This window comes from Peromyscus leucopus, chromosome 4 (assembly GCF_004664715.2).
Source record: "Peromyscus leucopus breed LL Stock chromosome 4, UCI_PerLeu_2.1, whole genome shotgun sequence".
Taxonomy (NCBI): Eukaryota; Metazoa; Chordata; class Mammalia; order Rodentia; family Cricetidae; genus Peromyscus; species Peromyscus leucopus.
Window position 1 is genome coordinate 47,098,471 of NC_051066.1, and position 25,355 is coordinate 47,123,825.

The 25,355-nt window shown below is 47.8% G+C and overlaps 1 protein-coding gene across 1 annotated transcript in view; it reads left to right on the forward strand.

The window, feature by feature from the left end:
* The window catches only part of Myo3b (myosin IIIB), a 75,294-nt gene extending 73,463 nt beyond the window's left edge, over positions 1-1,831 (forward strand). The window contains 3 exon segments of the mRNA XM_037204422.1: positions 366-477; positions 1,395-1,592; positions 1,679-1,831. Of these exon segments, the coding sequence (XP_037060317.1) occupies positions 366-477; positions 1,395-1,592; positions 1,679-1,831 (463 nt within the window).
* Positions 1,832-25,355: the final 23,524 nt, after the last annotated feature.

Sequence of the window (25,355 nt, forward strand, 5' to 3'; positions counted from 1 at the left end):
CCAGTCAAAATACCTGCAATGACTTTAAATTATTCTAAGAGTAACCTTAACATTTACAATTATGACGTTCACTAGAGCAGCTATCTGAATCCCAGATATTTTAATTTTGCATGCAAAAGACAAGAAGCAGACATTGACCATGAGTTAGAAAAAACAACATTAAAAGAAAAAAATATGAACGCAGGGAAAAGCAAAGACATGAGCTGTAAATTGTGTATCTTTCACTACTTACTGGACTGTTATTAGCGGTCAGGAAAAATTTACTAGTTAGGAAGAAAATGAGCCTTGTCCGTGGGTCCTAAACAATTCTACTATTAAACTACCCGATGACTGAAGAGGCTTTGCTGTGTGCTTTTGTTTTGTAGGTACTATTACTTGGCATTCCGAGCACATCAAACACCTCCCGCTAACAAAGAGAGCTGTGTTGCTATCTTGGAAAAATCCAGATTAGATCGCTGGGTCCTGGGAAAAACAAAGGTAGTGCTCTCTCCTTATTGTTCAGACTGTCACCTGTGATGCTCTCCTGTCACGGAGAACTAGCAAACATGGCTTGTGTACCTGGCACCCCACAGCAGGCAAGACTCCAACTTAAAAAACGGTCTTTGCTGGTCTTAACTTGGAAGACTGGGACCTACAAGCCAGAGCAGGATGGTGGTATGCTGTTCTGTAATTTGAGAGCTTTTAGCATTGAGAGAGAGAGAGAGAGAGAGAGAGAGAGAGAGAGAGAGAGAGAGAGAGAGAGAGATCTTTGAATGCACTTTAAAATGTCCCCTTCTCCATACTTCATGATGGAGCACACATGTTACCGTATAAATCACAGTCGCGGCAGTGATGAGCTCTCTGTAGAGTTTTGCTCATTTTGGTGTTAGATCTGTGCTGTTTATTGCATTCTCTGATTTTACTTTCATCGTGTGTAGCTTTTCATTTGGGGAAACATCATGTCCCTGTGGGAGCCCAGGTTGTAACGGTTCAATTCTGCAAGGCCTGTTCCAGCCTGCCTGTGGATTTCCTCGATGGAAGTTAGATCACTGAGGGTCAGCCGGATCTCCTGGCCTCCTGACCATCTCCCCAGGTTGGGACTGTTGCTCAGCACCTCCTCCATCAGAGGCTATGAGGAGCAATGAGGGAAGAGCTGGCCTGAGAAAATAGAACTCCTGGCTGTTAGGAGGCAGTCCCAACTAATACCTGGGATTGCCTAAACCTCACAACCTCATTTTAGAAGGGGAATTGTATTCGCCAGCTCTCCTCCAGAAACCACCAATGTATGCATAAGTTAAATCGCTATGAACTTTTACTTAGATAACGGCTTTAATATCTGCATGAGGAATAGGCTGCAATGGAGAGATTTTCTGTCGGGAAGCCCAATGTAACACTAAAACAATGATTCCTTGTAGGTTTTCCTCAAATATTACCACGTGGAGCAATTAAATTTGCTCCTGCGAGAGGTCATAGGCCGAGTGGTCATGCTGCAGGCATATGCCAAGGGCTGGCTCGGAGCCAGGAGATACAAGCGAGCCAGGGAGAAGAGGGAGAAGGCTGCCATAACCATCCAGTCAGGTATGCGGCCTAGTTCTGGCCAGTACTGCCGCTTGGTATCTCCTTGAGGGCTGGGGGCCACTCACCTTGGGCTCCCGCCTTTCCCCTTCTCCCTTCTTCCCCTTGTCTTCCTTTACTTCAGCAAACAGTTTTCAAGTACCTACATGAGGCAAGCCTCATACCAGGCTCTCGGGATGTAGCCAAGGGTACCCCTTTATGGTCTGACCTCAAAGAGAGACAAACCTACAAGCCATTAGAACACCCTGGGGTGAGCCGTGAGACACAGGCGGTGTGAGCTGAACAATGATGTCCAACTCCATCCCTCCACACGGGCCCGTCCCCTGAAATGACAGATAACACACACTTAGGGTGCACCCAGATTGTACCATCACAATGACTAACACCATCCTCGTAGGGGTTTGTAGCACAGCTGGGACTCATAAACGGAGGAAAGGAGCCTCTAGGCTTTATCCAAGCTGGCTGATGCCTCTGTCCATGTGCATATGTCCTGGGTGCTAGGAATAATACCTGACTTTCAAGCTTCTGATGAGTGGTTAAAAGCACGAGACCTTGAATTCATAAGATTGATTTCTTGGTACTCTCATAACAAGAAACCATAGCGTGCTTTAGCGTGCCTTAGCCCTCATGAGCTTGTCCAGAGGCTTGGGGATGCTCAGGCCAATGTGGAGACGCAGAAGTAGAAGGCTGCTCATCTTGGCTGGAGACTTTGTGCATCACCTCTGTCTGAAGGATGCCTGTCTCCCTCACTCCGATCTCTCTCTCCTCTGCTCTCTCCCTTGCCTTCCCTTTCCATGGAAGATGTTGCCTCTTCCTCAACAAACACTAGCTGTGTGCCTCCCTCTGCCCCCTTTATCTTCCTCTCCAATTATACCTTTCTCCTGACCATAAAACGATTAAAAGGACTGGGTTAGTTCAGTGCCTCCTACCACCCCCCCTCCCCCCAAGCCCTAAGCCCCAGCTTAAACCTGGGTGCTCAAGGCAGGGTTTCCTCCATGCTTGGGAAGACAGGAAGCCACCTCACCTGGGGCCAGGGGCTCCCACTATTACTGAACAGAACTCAAACTGTTCTGGAAAAATCTCTGTTTAACTAAAACCAGTGCCTCAGAAGTATTTTAAAACTTGAGCAAGGGTTCAGAAAGGCCCCTCCTCTGCTGTAGTTCATCTGCTGGTTTTGCTCAGGGAGAAGGCAGGGGTGGGGGGTGGAGGGTGGAGAAGTGGAGTGGGGGCGGAGGGGAATGGGGATAAGAGAAACAGATTGGAGGTGGAACAGCTTATATCAATTCTCTGGCACGTTTTTAAATTAATGTCATTCCCGGCACATGGTTTTATATTTTTAGCCTGGAGAGGATATGATGCTCGGAAGAGACTGAAGGAAATCAGCCGCAGAAGGAGTGAGTCTGCGGCTCAGAGTCAAGCAGGTAATTAAAACACCATTGCTGCAATGTCCACTCGGAATGTTCTGTGATTCCATTCAAATGAGTTCAGAGAAGCTGCCAGCTAATGACAGAGGAGCCCTGGGGTGAGTCAGAAGTCCTGGTGTGTGTATGTCCCGGCAGCTTTCCCGGCTGGGGTCCTGAGGCACTGTGCATCTTTACCAGGGCCTGTGTTTACTAAGAAGACTCTCAGGAGGTGTTCTTATATTCCTACTGCAATAGAAGAGGAAACCGAGGCCCAGAGAAGGGGCGGAACTCATCCCTTACTACACAGCTTGCTAACAGTAAGGCTGGTCTTTGGAAGCTAGGCAGTTTGGACTGAGCACATTTGATACGATGTTGCTCCTGGACGAGTCTCTTTCCCTTCTTGGAATCCTAAGTCTGTCATCAGTGAAATGGGAACAGCTGGCTTTAAAGGTGTGTGATGGCCGGGTGTGATAGCACACGCCCTTACTCCCAACACTAGGGAGGCAGAGGCAGGCAGATCTCTATGAGTTCTAGGCCAGCCTGGTCTACAAAGGGAGTTCCAGGACAGCCAGGGCTACACAGAGAAACCCTGTCTCAAAAAACTGGGGGGAAGGGGGGGCAGGGAAGGTATATGGTGATTTGTAAGGCCTGTCTGACTCTTAGTATCACAGAGGAGGGGGAACCCAGGGATATCCCCCAAAATCCACATCTGTGTGGCTAGCGCAATCTTCTGAGCCCCAGTGATCGCAAGAGCACACGTGGATCTTGGGGTCTGTTCGCCCTCAGCAGCCTGACAGCTGTGAGCTTCGGTTGCTGGTACTTGAGTCACTCCCTGGTTCAGGGGTCACCGGGCTCTTCCGTAAATGCCATGTCCTGTGTGGCTGCCAAGCCAGGGTCCCTCCCTAGTGTGAAGCTGCAAATCTCAAACTGAGAGTCTGGAAGACTCAGGATCTTGACCATGCCAAGAGTTCCAGGGGTGCTAGAACCCGGAGACAGAATGAGCTCGTGGAGGGCAATGCAGTTAACAGGGAAAGAGGGGGTTCCGAGGCGAACCCTTCAGTCAGACAGCAGGCCCAGGCCAGAGCCAAACTCCAAGGCGTCCCTCTCAGAATTCTTAGGCCACGGAGGAGGCCAGGCATCTTCACTAAGAGCTCAGATATTTTGGAAGTAGGAGTGCCCTTTCAATGCAAGCGTGTTGCACTTAGCACCATCTTCTAGTCGTTTCTAACCTCTACCACTTCAAAGCCCTATGAAAAGTGAACAAATTCTTGTTGCAGCTTAAGAAACACAAAGTCAAAGTGCATCTTGTGTTCACTACTTATTGCCAGCTCTCTCTCTCTCTCTCTCTCTCTCTCTCTCTCTCTCTCTCTCTCTCTCTCTCTCTCCCTCTCCCTCTCTCTCCCTCCCTCCCCCCTCAAGAGGATACCAGCTGATTCCAGATTTTGCAATATGCTCAACATATGTTTTAAAACAAAATCTTTAAGCCTGTGTGTTGCTGATCCATTGAGTCCATTATATAAAAATCATAACATGTCTGAAAATCACATTTGAGGGCCAGGTGAACACTGCTTCAAAGCACAAGCAAGCTGGCTTCATGCCCTCTGTCTTAAGACAGTGATGCTTGAAGCGCACGTGGGTGGGTACCACGGAAGGTTAATTTTGCATGTTTTCCTAAAGCACCTCCCTTTTCTTCTTTTGCTTTGCAAGCATTCACCGTCCTCTGCTCCCTGGCCACTTACTAGGCAGCATCAAAGTGTGTATTAGCCAATTCTGCAGGGGCATGAGGTGGGCATGAGGGTCACAGCTATGCCCTCAGTTCCCCGTGTGGCAGGAAGCAGGTGGAGTCTCCCTACCTTCAGCCAACAAAATGGACAGGAACTGATGCACCCCTAGGGTTAGGGCTGGGGCTAGGGTTGTGATTTTCCCAAGGCATAACTGTCTCCCCACAAGCTCCCCTTCCTGCTGTAGAAAACGCCCCAAATTATAACTGTCCACATAAAACAAAAAGACGACAGAAAGAGGCAGGGTGACCAGCTCAACGCAGCCATTTCTGAGGTTAATTTCTGACCGATTATTTTTTTCCAACCAATTACTTTCTTTGAAATTTCGATTCTGTGGAATGCATTTGTTTGTGTTTCTAGCCCTTACCCACAGCCGCCTTTTATTTACTGACGTGGCTGAAATACGTTTTATATATATATATATTTTAAAGAGCAGCCCTTGAAATTTAGGAAGCATTTGGCCTACATGTTGCTGCAGAGCAGCACAGAGTGAAATTTGTTTTCCTTTCATCTCCTTCCCAATAAAAGCAGCCCAGCGCAGCTTATCCCTTCCTCAGAACTTCCTCTCAGAATTCCCGATCTATTACAGCACATTCGGATACCAGCAACAAGCTGCCTTTTCATGCTGTCAACCTTTTTCATCTGAAATGTAAATTAATTCTAGCTGGTATGCCTCGACAGAGATCAAAGTCCGCATTAACCTTGCTGCTTTCTGCTCCTGAGCACTGGGCGGCCACTGATAGGAGCCTCTGGCCCCCTGATCCTGCCCTCCTCCAGGAAGCCCTCAACACGGAGCCACCCTATCAAAGGCTCCGTGTTCTTTCGGAAAGGACCTCAGAGGAACTTTAAACCAGACCCCGAATGATCCTCCCAGCTAATTCTTGAGCCATGAGCCTGCTGCGTTTAATTGTGGGCTCTTCCCTGGGCTCCCAGGGGCTGAGTTAAGTGGCCAGTGCCCTGGGTGGGATGCAGAGAGGGTAGGGACTCCACACTGAAAGCACCTCTCCTTCCCAGTTGGTCTTTGAGGTAGGCACATTTGCATTTTCAAAATAAACAGATGCCTTTCAAATACATGAGCTGGTGGTCTGGAGACCTCTCCTGGCCCAAAGGGTGCAGCAGCCAGCGATCAAATGTTGGAGAGAAAACAGACGGAGAAAACACCCTAGGTACGAGAGAGGATACATTTCCTGTGTGGCATCCCCGAGCAGGCAGCGAGAGCGTCCAGGCGCTGAGTGGGCAGAGCCAAGCAATCTGTGCTGGTTTCCTTTGGGGACTTGGAATGTCAGTCACCTTGGCTTGTTTTGTTGTTTTTATCATTGATTCATTCTGGGAGGGGGAGGGGGGATGCTCTCTGTCAGAAAACTAGGAGACAAGACAGTACATACTAATATTCAGATAGATGAGACATTCCAAGTAAAAAATTAAGTTGTATTTATTCCACTACAAATCTATTGCTTTTTGATTAGCTGTTGCATTTCAGAGAGAGAACCTAGCTGCATTCATTTCTGAAGAAAACCAAACACACACACACACACACACACACACACACACACACACTCACACTACACACACACTGTATTCCTCAATGACTAGTATCAGAAGAAACAACCCATGGGGAATTTCTCAAGCATCTACAATGACAGACTCATTCTTGGATTTTTTTTTTTTTAATTGCTCTGCTATTTCAGGATCTGTTTTTAGAACACAAAGTGCTAGGCTTCCCTGTCTTGGGATCGGGGCGCAAGGTGGGGTGGGGGGAATGCTCTCTTGTCAGTGACAGTGAATCTTTAGGAGAACAGAATCTTGAAATGTTTTCCAATAAGAGCTAGCTTATCCCACACCACACCACACCCACACACCCCGACACCCCACCCCACACCCCACACACACACCACGTGAGAGTGCGGGGACCCAGCCTGGCGGTTCACAGCACACTTTCATGGAATTGCCTCGTGCTGTGGAAACTATTCTTTCCCACCATCCTGTGTCGCAGCACACCCCGCCCCCTTGGCCCTGCCAAGGACAGATATCAACAGATGATGGCAGCAGTGTCAACAGCTATGGTCCCTGCTCCGATGCCCTCTGAGGGGAGAGCTTTTCACTGAGGGGACCCTTGGATACTAAGCCAGCTAGCTGCCTGGGAGGCCCTCGGAAAGGAGCGGCTTCAGTCACCCTCCAGAAGAAAAGCAAGCATTGCGTTCAGATCGCTTGACCCTACCCTGTAACAGAACCACGTTTTCAGTGTTTAAAATTAATCAGACCTTTAAAATGACTTTTGTTTCATTTTGTTCTAAGACAGGGCCTCTTTATATAGCCCTGGCTGTCCTGGAACTCTCTCTGTAGACCAGGCTGGCCCCAAACTCACAGAGATCCACCTGCCGCTGCCTCCAGAGTGCTGGGATTAAAGGTGTGCGCCACCATACCCGGCTAAACTGCCTCTTTTTAAACTTTAAATGACTTGATGGTAGTGCACAGCTATCGGGAGACTGAGCCTTGACTGTACAGTTAAACCCTGCCTCAAAACAAACATTTAAACCAGGCGGTGGTGGCGCACACCTTTAATCCCAGCACTCAGGAAGCAGACACAGATGGATCTCTGTGAGTTCAAGGCCAGCCTGGTCTACAGAGTGAGTTCCAGGACAGCCAAAGCTACATAGAGAAATCTTGCATCAGGCAAAGTAAGTAAGTAAATAAATAAATAAGCAAACAAACAAATAAATAAATATTAAAAGTGAGTGGGCAGAGAGATGACTTGGTAGTTAAGAACACTGGCTGCTCTTCCAGAGGACCCGGGTTCAATTCCTAGCACCTACAGGACAACTGATGACGATCTATAACTTCAGTTCCGGGAGATCCATCGCCCTCTTCTGGCCTCCTTGAGCACTGCATGCATGTGGTATACTGATAGACACTGAAGCAAGCGTTGATGCACATAAAATAAAAATAAATAAAATCTCAAGGAAAAATAGAAAGGTCTTAGGATGGATCTCAGTGGCAGCACACTTCCCTTCCTCTCGCACTGAAAAATCTGTTTCCTTTGGCTTCCATGATGGGGCTGGCAACAAGCAGATAATTGCAGTACTTTCTTTGTATAACAGTTCCACAGATATTGCTAAGGGCAGGAAGCTTTTTTTTTTTTTTCAAATTAGGATATTTCTATTATTCATCCATTTATTATCTTCTACTTGTTAAAAACTTACTTTTTGCAGGGGCTGTCGTGATTCACGGGGCCTTCAAAATCTCCAGCTCTAACACATGGGTCTAGAAGTGCTCCCCTCAGGGGATGCTAGCGTCAGTACCCGTTAGAAGGGAGCGCTAGAAAATCTAAAGCAAAAAGTCATTCTCATAGCAGTGTGCACCTGTGTCCTTAGGTAAGCCTGGAACAGTGAACACACACAGTTCAAGCTGAAGAATCACTGTCAGAACCAGTGCAGAGACTCACGGTTCTTGCAGCTGCAAAAGACTGACTACGTAGTAGTTTTCCTTCCGGCCAAGCCGTGCGTGAGTAGGTTGTGGCTCACACACAGGTCGGCTGAGGGAGCACAAGTGAATGCACCATGAAGGGAGACAGCCAGCAAGGTCTCTGTGTCCCTTCTGTGTCCCTATTTATTGCGGTGGCTCTCTTTCACTGTCGTGACTTCTATTCTGTTTCTTAGAAAACCTCCCGGCTGTTTCACACAATGCCTGATTCCTCAAAGCAAGAGCTCCAGTCAGAGAGAGCACAGGTGTAGCTCTTGGCCAGAGGGCAGGAAGCAGCTGCCTCCCTTCCTGCGTGTTCTCACCTACCTTCTCACAATACAGAGAAACATCTGGAGGAAAAATTACTAGGTGCACCTGGAGATGAGCCGTAACCTGCAGTCTGTACCATCTCCCATTTTCTAAGGCTTTGTCTCACAGGACACAGGAGGAGGAGGAGAGGAGGAGGAGGAGAAGGAGAAGGAGGATGGGGAGAGGCCTGGACTTCTCTGTCTGCCTCCATGCTACCTGGGTTCTCTGACTCTTGGCATATAAAGACCTGGGGTTGACTTCCGACAGCTTCACATATTGCAGTGGTGTTGTGGGATATCTGATCACCCTGTGAAACCCGAGACTGTGTTGATAAAATCAACCTTGGGTCAGGAGGTGGAGCTAGCAACTAGTTGACAGGAATTAGCCATAGAGAGTATGAAGAAGCCAGGAAGGCAAATAGAGAGACTCACAGGAAGAAGTAAGGAAGGACTTGATGATATTTGGGGTCTTTTTGGTTTGGGATGGCTGGGTCTCTGGCTGAAAAGGAAGGCCAGCTGGTTGCTTCTCTGCTTCTCTGATCTAGCAGGTTTTCACCCCAACATCTGACTCCTGAGTCTTTATTGGTAAATAGAACGATACGGTTAAAAACTGCATTTGGTGGCAGCAGCAGAGCTGGTACCATTGGGACTGGAAATGCTGCCAGGCTGTGGCCTGAGCCATAGGGCACTGACTGTGGGACCACAGGGCGAAGGCGGCAGTTAAAACATCAGTAGATTCAGGCGCGCCGCTAAGCCTGTGGAAAAACAAGAGAGAGGGAAATGCTTGGGTGGCAAGCCTCATGATTTCCTTTGGGGAAGTGCCGCTGTCTGTGAGCCAGGAGCCACAGAGCCTCCAAAAGCATGGATGTAAGTGGCTTGCGTAGGTGAGAAGGCCCAGCCTGGGGTTCAAGGTGTTTCTAAGAAAGGTGCTCTGCTCAAGCTCTCTTGAGCACATGTAATGGCATCTTGTAGTAGCTTGGGTCACCATACAGAAAACCAGTCTTTGTATGGAATAGAACTATTTTCCATCCTTGTGTGAAACAAACCAGATTTCAGGGTACCTATTGTTTACCCCATGTCTAGGAAGAAGGCTGTAAAGTCATTGTGGGCTAGAGGGTGATGTTGTCGACAAGACACGACATTATTCTGCCTCCAAGACTCAAGGTTAACACTCCAGAGGCAGACTGTGGCCAGTGCCTATTCAGGGGGAGCCTGTTCTCATCACTGTGGACCTCAGAGAGAACAGGAGTGCTGGACTGCAGAGAAGGCCCATCTCTACCACACGGACAGTGTCTGAGCCAACATTCTTATGTCCAATGGATGCTGGAGTTGTCTTCATGCTCTCTTCACGTGTTTTTCCCATGGAGAATCGTAAAGCGTGTTAATGCGTTCTTTAACTTGCATTAGTTTGTTAGGCCACACCCACAGAGTGCTAAAGAACATGGAGAGAAGTTAACTGTGCCATGGCAAGAGTCAGCAGACTTGGCTTTAGTTTTGGATTTTGATCAATAGATCCTTGTGGATGCAGAGACAGATTTTGTGTCCCCGTGAACAGATGTGGCTTCGAGCCCAGAGGTCGGATGAGGGATCATTTCTCCTGTGTTTTCTGAGCTGAAGCGTGGGTTTGCAGCCCCTTTCACTCAGTCAGGCCTTGGCAGTAGGGCTTGTCCTGCCTTTGGTTTTCATCTTGGCCGTTGCCCATGGAGGTGTGCACCAGTCAGAACTTTGGAGAGGGTCAGAATCCTATCCTATGTAAATGGGATTCAGAGTAGAAACAATGGCTATCCCATCATTTGTCATATGGTTTGGAGGTTATGTGTATGTGTAGTGTGTATGTGTACATGTATATGTGTACTCTGTGTTGGTGCACTCTCGTGTGTGTGTGTGTGTGTGTGTGTGTGTGTGTGTGTGTGTGTATGGATGAGTATGGGCCAGATGTTGGTATCTGGCATTTTTTTTTATTGTTCCCATTCTTGTTATTGGTGCTGTTGTTGTTGTTATTATTATTACTATTTGTTTGTTTTGTTTTGTTTTGTTTTTGAGACAGAGTTGCTCTGTGTAGCCCTGGCTGTCCTGGAACTCACTCTGTAGACCAGGCGGACCTGGAACTCAGAGATCCGCCTGCCTCTGCCTCCCAAGTGATGGAATTAAAGATGTGCACCACCACCGCCTAGCTCTCTATCTCATTCTTTGAGGCAAGTTCTCTCACAAACCTGGAGCTTGCTGTTTTCCCTAGACTGGCTAGGCAGTAAGTTTCAGGGATCTGCCTGTCTCAGCCATCCCTCAGCTTCCCCTACTCCAAGCTCTAGGGTTATAGACATTCTGTCATGTCTGGAGAATTTTCTCCCTGGAGAAAATAATTTGGCCTCAGGGTCTTGGTTTCGTCAGATACAAAGTGGGTCTTAACAAGGCCTGAGTCTCGGGACTGCTGTAAAGATGATGGTATGTACAAGCTTCCCTGCCTGTGTCCCCACCTCCCGATCCCCGCCACCTGAGGAAAGGTAGCAAGTGTTCGTCACCTGAACCCACACTCTCTCCGCTGCTCTTTAACTTCCTGAGGGGAGGAAAGTCTGTGAGACTCTCTTCAGAAAGCCTTTCTTTCTTTCAGGTAAAAATAGAACCTGTCAAATCACAAATACAGTTACGATAACATCTTTATGAGGAGAGTGGTTTTGATCCTAGCTTGTGTCTGGGTTATCCAACAAGAGAAAAAGTAGCGTGCAGCCGTCCTGTGACAGTTTCACGTGGTTTTGTTTCCGTCTTTGCTTTCCAGCCTTGTGGTACTGAGAGCTGCTGAGGCTCCGGCCACCATTTTCCCTCCTCACTGGCTTAAGGTCCTTCTCACAAGCTGCTCTGGAAGCTAGCAAATCTTTCTTTCTGGCTTTCTGCAAAGCCAGAAATTCTAGAGGCCGAGAGTTAAAATATCACCCTGATTGGTTGAGGCTGGTGTGGGAAGCAAGCTGCCTTTCAGATGTCTGGAGCGTTGGAAGACCTTTGCGTGCCTATCACACTTAACCCACAGTGATGGCTGATTGGCAGCATAACAGCTGAGTGACAGCCATTTGGCCGGGAGTTCAAACCCCAGCTTGACGAGCCATAGCCGGATCCTTGTTTGATTTGCCGTGGCCGGGAAGGCTTATGAATCTCGCCAAGAACAGAAGCAGAGGCAAGGGTGACAGCTGGTAGCCATTCTCGTCAATAAAGTTGTGATGGTCGAGACGTACAAGCTACCAGAGCTAATTTCACAGACCCGGAGCCAAGTGCTTAGTGTCAAAACCAGCTATGGTCAATGATGCAAGCAGTCCCCTGTCAGCAGCCGTCTCCCCCTCCCCTCCCGGCCTGCTGAAGGTAGGCCCTGCTTTCCAAGACTAGGTCTAGCCTGAGGAAAAGGAGCTTCCTCCACCTTTAATCTGGACAACCTCTTGATAGTTTTATTATGATACAGTTTAATACAATAATATTAAGTTTGATGAGACTGGGCTGACACACAAACAGTACATCCCCTCCAGATCGGAGAAGACAAGTATTTCCAGAGAGCTCCTTCTGGATCCTTTTTTAATCCTTCTGCTCGCCCACCGATGGGTCTTCTGTCTCTACAGCTTTGCTCTTTCAGAATGTTCTATACAGTGAGTCACGCCATGCGAGACTTTAGAATGCACCATCTTTCCCTCGGAAGAAGGCTTTTGAGGTTCATCTGTGTTGTTGTATCCGTCAGGGGTCAGGAGTTCCTCCTTTTCCCATACCAAGTGGAACCCCTGGGTCTGCCTGGGTCATACTTTTTTCAGCTGAAGGACATTTAGGTTGTTTCCGGTTCTTGGTAACGGTGAGTAAAATGGCTACAAGCATCCCACACTTTATCTTTTTAAGAAGAAGTTATAGAAAGTACACAATTTGACTTTGTAGAAACCAGAAGTATTTGAGCCAGAAAGATCCTAGCTGGAGGGTGTATCTCAGGGGTCCATTGCTGGCCTAGCATAGGTGAGGACCCCCACTTAGGTTCCATCCCCAGGATTGAAGAAAAGACAACTTCCATGAGATGGGAGCTGCTTGATCAGCAGAGAAATGTATTGGGCTCCTGGCCTCCTGTACTTTCACGCAGCAATGTCTACCTGTCTGCTTCTTAAAAGGGGGTTATAAAAACTGTATAAAACTGTCTGCCTGGCCTGCCTTCCCTTGATTCTCACTGTGGGATCCTGTGAGGAACCCTACTCCAGCCTCTCCTCCATGGTTGCTGGGAAACTTCCTGTCATCAGGGCTTCCTGGTCTGCTGTTCTTCCCCCATTCTCTCAACACACCATGAGTGCCAAACATTCTGAGAAGAGTCACAAGAACAACAGGAAGAGACCTGTGGGGAGGTCTGGGATACAGCTCAGTGGTGGAGCCTGCGCTTAGCATGTGGAGGCTCTGGGTTCGATGGTTAGCGGCACAAATGTGGATTGTTGTTGGTTTTTCCCCTAACTAATGGATACCAACGGACACCTGTGTCGTGAGTTTATTTAAGAGGGTCACTGATCTGGCCGGTGAGCGCGGCCACATGAAGGCCACACTTCGGGAAGCCACCAACCCCCTTTGAAGAAGCAGACAGGGAAGAGATGACAAGAAATACATCCAGCTGCTAGTCACGCGAGGATGAGAGAATAAGGAGAATGGAGTGACTGTCCTGCCAGGGGGAAGGGGACTTCTTCAGATGACGATGTTCGAATTTCTAAAATCAGAGAAAGCTTTCCCCTAACTTCCAGTGCTGGTAAAGCGGTTACCAGGTAGGACTTTTCTCCGAGCCTAAAAGTTTAACTGGGGTAATGGTCGTCACCAAGTGCCGAAGAGTCAAAGTGGAGAACACTTTTCTAGGTCTGGCCTGACTATGCTTACTTACTGTGCTGGAGCTGAGGGCTGGGGTTTTAATGGGGAATGGAGCAGGCATAGTGTGTCTGCGAGGCCCTCTTCTTGACGGTAGGGATTAAACTTTCCTGTGTTTGCTGCCTTCCGTGGCATTGGCCTGTGGGACCTCCCACAAGGTAGCTACTGACCAGCTGTCACTCCAGGAAGGAAGCACTCTGGCTCTCTGTGCAATCTGCCGGTTCACCTGCAGGAGGGACGGCTTGGCCTTTGTGCCTTGGAAGGATGTGCCTTCTCTGATAGATGCTGTGACAACTTTTGCCCAGGCCTTAGGAGAGCAGGAGAGTTTACCTAGCTAGATCACCCACCAAGAAGCCTACTAGTGAAGGGGATTGTCCTCTGGGTGGGTCACCAAACACCAAGCTAGACTCTGCCCTCAGTTTCTGACTTGTGACCATCGCACCCAGGAACCTGAAAGAACATGGGCAGGTCTGGGGGTGTGCTTCAATCTGTAAGGGAGAGAGATGGGTGAGATTATGTATTATTCTTAAGTGTTTAAGTTAGGAGTGAATTAAGAATTCAGACGTAGGGCAAAATGACTTGAGTTCCAACCCTGGCTCTGCTACATGATGTTGACAAGTCATTTTTAAAATTACATGTATTTCCTTATACGTGTGTGTTCACATCATGCCACAGCTCAGGTACAGGTCAGAGGACAATTTGTGTGAGTCGTGTGGATCCCGGGGGATGGAACTCAGGTTGTCAGACTTGGGGACAGGTGCCTTACGCATTGAGCCCTCTCTCTGGCTCCTAGACAAATAATTTAATGTCCGTTTACCTCAAATTCTTCATCTGTAACTTGGGGATAATATTGGTTTCTATCACTCGGGGTAACTACAGGTTAAATGAGTTACTTTTTATAAAGGTATTAGAATAGTGTCGGGGACATAACAATCCAATAGTCTGTTTGTTAAGTAACAATGTCCTTTTTATACCCTGTCTCTTTTTCCTCATCTCTAGCCTCATCACCTGTCCCCACCAAGACATGTGGGTGTATACACCTGATCTCTTTCTTCTGGTCATTTCAATCCTTGCCACCTGTCACCAACCTCTCTTTTAGAAGCCGACAGGGAACGAGTTACACTCCTAGCCTGGGTATTAGTTTCCTGGGCAGCCAGAGCAGATATCACAAACCTGGTGGCCTAGGGTGACAAAAAAAAATGGAATCTGTCACAGCTCTGGTGGTTAGAAGTTCAAAACCAAGGTGTCACAAGGTGGCTTTTACTGGAAACCATGAGGGGAAATCCACCGCCCGGCCCCCCCGCCGTGTGTGTGTGTGTGTGTGTGTGTGTGTGTGTGTGTGTGTGTGTGTGTGTTTCATACACTTGCTGGCACTCCGTGGTCCGTGCCTCTCCTTTAGTGCCTTTGAACATGTGTTACTGCTTTGTCTTTAAGAGGAAGGCACTCTGGTCACTGTAACGGTCACCACTCAACGGCTCCCTCTGCTTAGCCCCTCACACGTCTGGGTCTCCTGGCCCCAAAGCCCTCTGAGGGTGCAGCTCTGCCGTAGCTTCCCGGCTGTGATAAAACACCAGGACAAAAAGCAACCCGAGAGAGAAGAGGTTATGTTAGGCCGCACTTCCAGGTTGCAGTCCATCGCCTCGGGGAAGTCACATCCGCAGGAGCTTGAGACAGCTGGTCACATCACATCCATCACCACAGGCAGAGACAGAAAGAATGCATGCATGGACTCAGCGAGCCCTTAGAACCGAGGAGTGGGCCTGCCCACTCCCAGGCTGGGTCTTCTCACACCACTGAAGGCAATCAAGACAGTCTCGGCAGACACGTTCCCAGAACAACCTGATCTAGACAGTGCCCCCAGAGACAGTCTTCCTAAGAGACTCTGAGTTATATCAAGTTGACAATTAAGGCTGGCCAACACAAACGCCCAGCTCTAATCCCAAATGCCTTCCCATTTTATTTCAAGATGCTCTAGTCGACATTCAGATTTCCCAGGAAACTTGCAGAGCTCACAGGGCACAGTCTGATTTAGGACTGCCTTACTTCACTAAGCCAGAACCAGTCAGTGACCCGTGCCTGGAGACGCATCTGCCACCCTCAGGGCACTGTCCCAAGTTCAGTGTTTGCTGGACATTTCTGTTGCTCACATTCATAATTTTATTTCCCATTATGTCGCTGGTCTAATTATTTTACCTGACCTGTTCACCTAAAACAGGTGACTCTCTCTCTGTCTCTCTGTTTCTCTGTCTCTTTCTGTCTCTCTGTCTCTGTCTCTGTCTCTCTCTCTCTCTCCTCATTTCTGTTTCTGTTTCTCCCATCTCCTTGTTTGAGGATCCGCGTGCCAGAGAGCTTCCAGGTGATTCCAACTTGCATCAGAATGCCCTTAAATACTTACCAACTTGGGGTCCTCTTTGAACTCAAGAAATTGATCATCTTGACTTCCTCATCTCCTTAGATGGACCGATCTCTCTCCCTGTTCCTCAGGCCACACTGGGGATGGAGTGCAGACTTCATCTAAGCTTTACTAGGAATATTTTCTAAGTTTTCTGTTTGGTTTTTATACTTCAAATAACTCTTCGAATCAATATTTTGATGACTGAAGTGTAAATGAATAAGAAACATGGAATGAGTTTCCCCTTCAATTAAATGAAGAGAAATTCTGCAAGTTTCTATAGCAAAGCAGAAGAGTAACCAGGCCTGTGCTAAGCTCCTGGGGAAGCCACAGCTGCTGTTCCTGGTCCTGGTCGTGGGCCTTGCTGTCTTCATGAGCTTTCTTTGTGATTTTTGCCTTTGGGGGTTGCTATTAAACTTATTGCTCCTTTTTTAAAATTAAGGTTTCAAAATAGATACAGATGTTAGTCAGCCACCCCAGCTCTCCACACAGGCAATGTTTGGCTAGCTCTTGGTGCTCCTGAATTGGGTCCCAAAACAAGGTCAAAGTTCATTATTGAGATTTTTTTCCTTCCCTCCCTCCCTGTCTCTCCCTTCTTTTCTTTCCTATTATGTTGTTGTTGTTGTTGTTGTTGTTGTCGGTGGTGGTGGTGGTGGTGGTGGTGGTGTGTGTGTGTGTCCGTGTTGTGAGACAAGATCTCATGTACTCCAAGCTAACTAAGAATTCAGCTATGTAGCTGGAAAAAAAAAAAAAAAAAAACAACTTCAAACTTCTGACCCACCTGTTGGTCCCTCCTGAGCACTGGGGTCACAGGTACGGGCCTCCAGCCTCTCTTGCTGGACGCTGAAGCTCAAACCTGGAGCTTCGTGCTTGCCAGGCAATCACTCTGACCACTGGGCTGCGTCCTCAGCCCGGTTGAGGCAATTCTCCTTCAGAAGGAAGGATAGGAAATTTTTCGTGCCCAGGCACAAGCTCTCCTTTTTTCTTTTCATGTTAATTGTTTGCTTTTGTGACATTTATCCATCCCAGCATGACAAGTGAGTTTGAGCCAAACAGTCTTGAAGAGGGGGAGATGTGTCTGGTACCCCAACTGGAGGAATTTATCAATCAAGAGATTGCAGGCGGCAAGGGAAGAACCCCATTAATGGAATTCTACAAGGCTTCGAGCTGTAGTTCTTCATTTCTGCATTCTTTCTTTTTTTCTTTCTTTCTTCTTTTTTCCCATTTCATTTGCACTGGTTATGATGCTTCATGTGTCATAATAAAAATGGAATAATGTTCCATTAACTTTTCTCTCTTTATCCTTTTGGCATTTGTATAATAGCAATAATAACAACAACAGATGGTTTTCTCCACAACAAATAACTCAAAGAATTACATTTGTTCTGCCCAGAGACATTTATTTTGAAGGAAGCAAGCTAGCAATCTAAACTGAGTGCAGTTTCCCCCCAACAGACGTGAGGGAAGTAATTGAAAATATATTTCTTTCTTTCTTCTGTACTCTGTTTCTGTCATGCTGTGTCTTATCATCATAATAGTCTTCTTTCTTTGTGTGTGTGTGTGTGTGTGTGTTTTTTTTTTTTTTTTTTTTTTTTTTTTTTTTTTTTTTTTTTTTGAGACAGGGTTTCTCTATGTAGCTCTGGCTGTCCTGGAACTCATTACATAGACCAGGCTGACCTTGAACTCGCCGAGATCCACCTGCTTCTGCCTCCTGAGTGCTAGGATTAAAGGTGTACACCATCACACCTGGTATCATAACAATTTACAACTTAGGTGTGTACCTTAACATGTTGCAATGGCCACATTTATAGGCTATCTTTGTTGGCTGTGTTTTGGTTTGGTTTGGTTGTTTCTGGACTGTCTAAATGAGGATAGTAAGTAGGTGTGGACTCTCTCTACTTCCCTCGTTGACTGACAGTTACCGATAGGAACTGTGGCTTTTCAACCCTGGCTATGTATTAAAACTATCTGGGAATCTCTTCATAACTGATGGCAGTCCCAACCCAGGTTCAGCTGTAGAATCTCTTGAGGGTGGGATCAGGTCTGTTTAAAATCCCCCTGTGTGGTTCCAGTGTAACTCCAGCATTAAGAGTTATTGACCTGGAAGAGTTGCTTCACCCCTCAACAAGGTTCGGGGTCAAATGGAGAGCGTGATCCAAGCAGCTCTGCAGGCCCACGTAGTCCTCAAAATGTCACGGTGGTGCTGTGCCGCTGGTTGGGGACATACCTAAGAACGTGAAGCGCTGTGTTGAGAAACCTGAAGCTGAAGTGGGCTTCTGAGGAAAAGACACCCATGACTAATTAGTCTCGGCTGCTGCTGTCACAGGAGAGAGAGAACAACTGTATTTGTTGTTTTCTCTGTTAAGAAACTCATCAGGTAACTGGCTTCCAGAACAATGTGGAAATGGGCCACCTCTGGAATGATTGAGTCTTTATGGCTAATTCTACCCATATTCTGACAGCCAGAGCCAGGAGTCGCTCAGCTACGTCCAGCACAATGCTCTTCTAGCTTTCACATGGTGCTTCTGTTGAAATCTACCTCTTGCGGGGCCTGGAATCTCTACCCACCATATAGATCTAATAGAGAGTAGTAACTTGTTTTCCTATGAGCTATTTTATTCCATCTGTGGGCTGGTACTTGACACTGGGCAAGACCTAGAATCCAGAACATGCCTGTTTTAGTGGCATGCCCTAGAAGTCTGCAGATGTTCAGGGGTGGGGCTCAGGACTGGAAGAAAGGAGCTATAGAACACAGGCAAGCAACAGAACTCAGCCCTGCCTGCTTCCGACCCTGCCCATTGACCTCTGAGTACTCTGTGGTTTACTTTCAGTTCTCCAGACCTCTCCTGATAGAAAAGCTGTCCAGATTCCGAAGCAGAATCCAACAATGGCCATGAAGAAACCTCAAGTAACTTTTCTGCTAAAGCTGACGCAGATTGGTGAGTTAACTTTCTTTCTCATAGTATCTCATGGAGCCCAGACTGACTTGGAATTCAGTATATAGGCAAGGACGACCTTGAACTTCTAATCCTCCTGACTTTATCTCCCAAGTACGGGAATTATAAGTATGCACCATGTCTGGTTTATTCAGTACTGGGGTAAAATTCAGAACTTCATGCGTATTAGGCAAGCACTCTACCAACTGAGCTACATCCTCAGTCCACAGAGGTGAGTCTTACCCATATGAGTTCTCTTGTAGACCCAGGTTCTTCATGAACCACATAGTATTCCTGCCACTGTGTTAATATGGTAAATTGGGAAGAATGGAGCCAAAATGTGTTTCTTTCAGAATCCCCAAAGTTATAAGTCATCATTCTATAGAACAGAGTCTTCATTTCATAAGGACAACCTGAACATAAATCTAGATTTTTAAAAAAGATTCTTTAGTTATATTTATGTGTATTGATGTTTCACCTGCATGTATTTGTGTACCATATGCACACAGTGCCCCTGGAGGCCAGAAGAGGGCATTAGCCCCAGGACTAGAATCACAGACAGTTGTCTGTTACCATGTGGGTGCTGGGAACTGAACCCAGGTCCTCTGGAAGAGCAGCAAGTGCTTTTTACTGCTGAGTCATCTCTCCAGCCTCTAGTCTGTTTGAGTTCTCGTCATGGTGAAGACTATAATTGGTCTCTTTGGGTTAAAATAGTGGTTTTCAACTGGAGGCAACACAGTACCAACATCACTGGGCAGTTGGCAGTAACAAAAGACATTTTTGGTTGTCACAGTGTAGAGGGACTGTCATGATAGCTACTAGACCCTGGGAGGAGGAGCCAGCACTATTTGGCTAGGTAGCCTACAGAAAGCAGCACAGCCTCCCAGAGCATTGTCCAACATAAAATGCCAATAGCATTAAAGGTGAAAAACCCTAGACACAGGCAAAAGAAAAAAAAAGTAACTTCCTGCTGCCCGCACATTTGTCAGAGGAAACTGGGGAGACTGCAGCAGAGCCTGCCCAGCGCTGTGGTGTGCTGTTTCAGCAGGACACCTGCACTAACCACGTCTGAAGAGACCGAGAGTCTTAGCCCTAGAGACCTCAGGACCTTCCCATCCCGCTCCCCGGGGCAAGCTTCTGACATTCTTTCCCCCGGAGAGGTTCCCAGGCTGCATTATGTAGGTTATCAGGACGAGGATACAGCTGCAGGCAGGAAGGCACAATGAAAAAGGAAAGAACTAACTAGAATGAAGTTTGTGCTAAAAAACAAAAACAAAAACAAAGCTGGTAAAACAGACTGAAGCGTTCAACCCACAGAAAAGGCTGACACACAGTTCCCTTCAATGAGGAAAGGAGGACAGAGAGAACCAGGAGGAGTTTGTAGGAGGAGTCAGACAAGATGAGAAGTAGTACAGAGGATGACAGCCGGGATGTGTGGAGGCCATCTCTGCAGACCCACAATGCTCAGCGCCGGGTGGGTCTCTTCCCATATGTATTTCACATAGCTGATATGCTAGTCATTATTGTTCTGTTATAGATGGGGAAACTGAGCCTGGTGACAGCTAAGGTAGCTGGCCATCAAATGCTGACTCAGACATCAGAGCTGCGGATGTGCGAGTGTGCTGGGTTCGTACACGTCAGATCTGGGTTCGATCCCTGGCTCTACAAAAATTAAACAGAAGTGATTAATGAATGAAAAGAAAGGAAAAATTAAAGTTCTGGGTTGGCTTTATCATATTTCTTACAGGCTGTCTGCCCTCCATCAGGAGGTGTAGGTCACACAGTGTCATGCAGAGCTGAGTTGGGGCAAGTCTGAGTTCTGAGTCCAGAACCTCTGTCTCCAGTAGCAACAGCAGCTAGTACTTGTTTACATCCTTCTGGCTAACTGTTTTACAGACAGGAAACGGCTCAAGCAGAGAAGAGCACATATTCTAGCATTTCTAACATTTAGAGGTTATAAATTGTTGACAGTGTCCCTTACAACAGAGTCAGAATTTGAACGAAGGCCGCCTACACCAGCATCCACACTCTCCACTGGTAAATTCTGCTGCTTCCCTAGGCTCCAGATGCCAAATGATTACTCCAGGGCTTTTTTTTTTCTGTGTTGTGTCTTTGCTTGTCATGGCTTTAATCTTAAATCACAACCAGCTAAGGAATATATCATGATTGACGTAAAACTGTCCCCCTTAGGTTGGTAGAGAACATTCCAGCACCAAGTCTAGGGCCTCATGGCGAAGGTGTTCCCACCTCTGTGTAATGAAGTAGGTCAGTTCAGCAGGAGAGAAGCCAGACTTGGCCTGAGAGTGGGAGGCAGTCGGTCAGCTCCATTTTCTGTGTGACCCGGTGGCAGTGTACAGTGAAGGACAGAATGAGAAGACTAGTATTTCTGGGTTGTAGGCCTTGCTCAGATGATGGTAACCCTCCATGGTGAGTCTGGGAAGCACCCCTTGATTTAATCTGGTCTGCTTGTAGCAAAGCTTTTGTGTTCCGTTTCCCACTGCAGGCAGCCTGCTATATAAGAGGGACCCATAGGAAGGAGGTGAGGGCACAGATGTGGAGGGCACGGATGTGGAGGGCACAGATGTGGAGGGCACAGATATGGAGGGCACGGATGTGGAGGGCACGGATGGGGAGGGCACGGATGTGGAGGGCACAGATGTGGAGGGCACAGATGGGGAGGCTGCAGATGTGGAGGGCACAGATGGGGAGGCTGCAGAGGAGTTCTGCCTGACAGCTGTAACACACCCCAGAGAAGCTGCCTCACTGTGGACACTTCAGAGTGACTGGAACCTTCGTGATTCAGGCATCTCGAGGAGAGCTGGCACCTCACGAGACGGGGAGATGGGCGCATGCCTCTTCTATGTGTCACCCTTGTAGCTCCGGGGCTGGAGCCATTTGGCCTGACCTCGGGACTGACAAGCCAGAGCAGCAGCCTCCCAGTCAGCAGGGCCAACCGTGGGCCAGATTTTCATGTGGCCTGTGTAGTACAGACTGCCACATGGCTTGACAAATACTCTGTGTAGTGAATCCGTTGTGGGACTACGTGGCAGCCCTCAGAGGACTAAAGACAATAAATCCCCCTGCAGATTTCCCAGCCACATCCTGGCCCCATGCACTGGATGGTGATGGAACAAGAGGGGAATGGTGGCTTGGAGAGAAGGGGGTAAGCAGTGGTGGTCTTCTTAGGAGGTGCCTATGACACGGTAGACACTGTCTACGTGCTACCTTATCTGAGTAGCAGCCATGGGTTCAAATCTTACCTCAGTCACTTCCTCTGACCTTCAGAATCTTGGAGTGCAGAAGGAGAGGCAGCTGGGAAAGCTCGAGAAACATCTCTGTGAAGGAGCAAGCCGGGCGCTAGACACAACAAGGAAGGCTGTGGAGTCGTTGGTCATGGTGACAGAAATGGGAGCAGCCGTAGTCGTAACAGTAGCATTTAAAGCTGATGTGGGAAGGGGCTAGGTCTCTCTGGAGTAGCACTAGGATTATAGTCCAAGACAAACATTGAGATTTCCAAAGCTTCGGCGCCTTTGACAGATGCTAACTCTCTACTCTAACCTGAATGCCAAGCTTCATTTGTGTTTCTTGTTCTGATCTCAGGGGTAAATCCCCGGTTGACTTCAGGCCCTGGACTCCCCCTTGCCCATGGGGCCAGGATGCGGCTAGCATACATGCCCACATGTAACCTTCAGAGCTTCGTTGATTGTGAGAGTCTTCTTAGGCTCCCAAGATGTTTAAGCTATTAATTGGTTACATTTATTTCCCAAACCTTTGAAGCTAGGAATCTTATCACCAGCTGAAAGGGCTTCAAGGAAAAATCTGTTTTGCGTTATATTTTTCCTTGTAGATTTGCTTATGGCTGTACATAAATATTTATCTGAACTATTTCAACAAACCCTAAATCATCAGCGATCCTTCTGCAAAGGACCCTTTTAGAAGATTTGTGTATGTCGAGAATGTCAGCAATCTCTTTATAGTGCCAGATTCCGAGGACCAGGGCCCTTTGCAAATATTTGGAACTGTTGGGAGGTTTTCAACATGTCTTTTGCTTTGCGATTTCTGTGCATCTCTTCCTGCTAACTCTTCCGGATAGGATGGCCCTGCCTGGCCTTCCTGTTGGTGTTAAAGTCTCAATCTGTGGCACCTCCCACAGGGCCTAGAGCAGACATGAGCAGAAAGGGTATCCCAGGCAGGAGAAGGAGCAGGCTGTGGTCTAGCCTCAGGGTGGGCAGGGACTACTCTGGGGACAGTAAAGGGTCCAGGGAGAAGAACACTAAGAATGAGTCGGGGTGGAGTGAACTCTTAGGGGCAAAGACAGATCGGGGACTGGGTTTGGGAGGCCTCACAAACTGAACAGCTAGACAACAAAGTGGGTCCCCTCTGCTGACCAACAGATACGAACCAAGCCTTTGACTAGCCTTTCCCGTTTTTGATTAGTTTCTTTTTTTTAAGATTTATTTTATTTATTTTTAAGATTTATTTATTACATATACAGTCTGCATATCTTCCTGAATGACAGAAGAGGGCACCAGATCTCATTACAGATGGTTGTGAGCCACCACGTGGTTGCTGGGAATTGAACTCAGGACCTCTGGGAGAGCAGTCAGTGCTCTTAACCGCTGAGCCATCTCTCCAGCTCCTATTCTCTCTTTGTATAAAAATAATTTTCAGTATGAAAAGATCCCCACTTTTCTAAAGAAATCTCTCTCTCCAGTTCCTCTCTCTCTCTCTTTCTCTCCCTTTCTCTCTCTCTCCCTCCCCTCCCTCCCTCCCTCCCTTCCTCTCTCCTCATATAATTAACACCCGGCATCTCTAAAGTCTAGTTCCTACTCTAAAAGACAGTTTCAAATAATGGTGAAGTGTGGTTGGTCCTGGCTGTTCCTCCGCTCTCCCCCCTCCTCTGTGTTCCATGGGTGAGGGCAGGCAAGTCTGGCGGTTCAGGGCTTCGATCTTTTGTCTGCCTTGAGACCCTCGCCATATGCAGCCTGGGGATAAGCTCTGCCAAAAACATGCCGGTTCCGTTTTGAAGAATTTATGAAAAGATACTCAAGTATGCGGTGTTACAAGAAATATATTTTCCCTTCATATAAAAATGAATTTCGTGTGTATGTATCCCACCACAAATATTTAAAGATGCCAGGATCATCATCTTCCAGGTTGGAAAACATATGAATTTTGTACATTTCCTAATTTTATTTCATTTTCTCCATTTAATTAGAAGGGGAAAAAAAAAAAAACTATTAGTGTTTAGTCCCAAATTCATTTTGTGACTCGCAGCAGCTGGCTCTTATCTGTGAGAACACAGACCTACCAAGATATTTTTTCTCTGTATTGTCCCAAGCAAGTGTTGGCCATGAAATGTTAAGGGCAGTGGTGTCGCGGCCTCTCTGCACACATCCTAGTCACTGTTGGGACTTGTCTGCTTGATCAGGAGATCCAAGAGCGGCCTACGTTTGTTCTTTGCCTCTGAATGGTTGCGGTGGGGCAGAGTGTGATGGAGAAGTTCGGAGAAGCAGAGATTGTGTGAGTGTGTGATCGGGAAGTTAGATAATAAACAGCCCCCCACAGGACAGTTCTAGTAGCCAAGATCAACAACAGTCTGGGTGTGGGTAGGAGTAGCCTTCCTGCCTGCCCCTCCCCAGAGAGCCCTTTGTGTCTACGGGCACAGCCAGCCTCCTGGCTGGCTCCCAGGTCTCAGAGTGGGGCTATCATTTCTGTTTGCTTTGCAAATATCTTAATGGGAAGTGGTTCAACACCACCTATGGGTTAATCTGAGGGCTTCTGCCTGGCAGCTGTTGACTCTGCCAACCACATGGCTGCTCTCCGGTGGCAGGAGCCGAGCTGGCGCTCTCTACCCAGTGCCAGGTTGAGGTGTCTTCTTTGCCTATCGGATTTACAGACTGGCAGGAAGCACCTTGTTGCCTTTTATTTTTAGTTTGTTCCTCCTGGGAGGGCCAACTGTGCTTTCGCTCCAAGGCAGGGTAGTTGGGGGAATTATTTCCACCATTGTGAAGCACCCTCTTTCCCCTAAGCTCATGCTTGCAGAATCTGCGGTTTATATTAAGTGTGGTGATGATGGAGGTGGTATGGTGGGAAGATCTAGCGGGCCAGCACACAGGAGGACTCTGGGAGTCCCCAGAGGACCCCCCCCCCCCCGGGAGCTGCAGTCTGGTCTTCAGCTGGGATCTGAAGAACTGGTGAGGTACAGAATCCCACTCTGTGATTCTGTCAGTTCAGAGAAAGCCCAGATGTGGCTTTTGTGCATCTAGAGGAGCCGAGCACGCTTCCCAGAGGGACATGACCAAGCCATGCCTCTCTGCATCTGTGGCTTCTGACAGCGACACAGACCGCGTCCCTCTCCACGCTTCTCTCACGGGGTTCTGGGCAGGGTGAGCTGGCTCCCATGTAGCAGGGTAGGGAAGTCCATGGAGTGACCCAGACTTGGAGACCGCTTCCAAAGGCTGTGTTTGTAAACGCGCAGACAGGTCAGATTGCTCAGCGGGAGAGCGGCCCACTGGACAGTGCACTCCTGCTTGCAAAATCGGGTTCTTTTCTGGGGGGTTCACACACACTTGAGAGGTTGCTGCAGACAATGAAGTCCCCGAGGTCACCACCCCCACACACACCTTCCGATGATAAAACCTTGCTGAACCCACTCGTTTTCT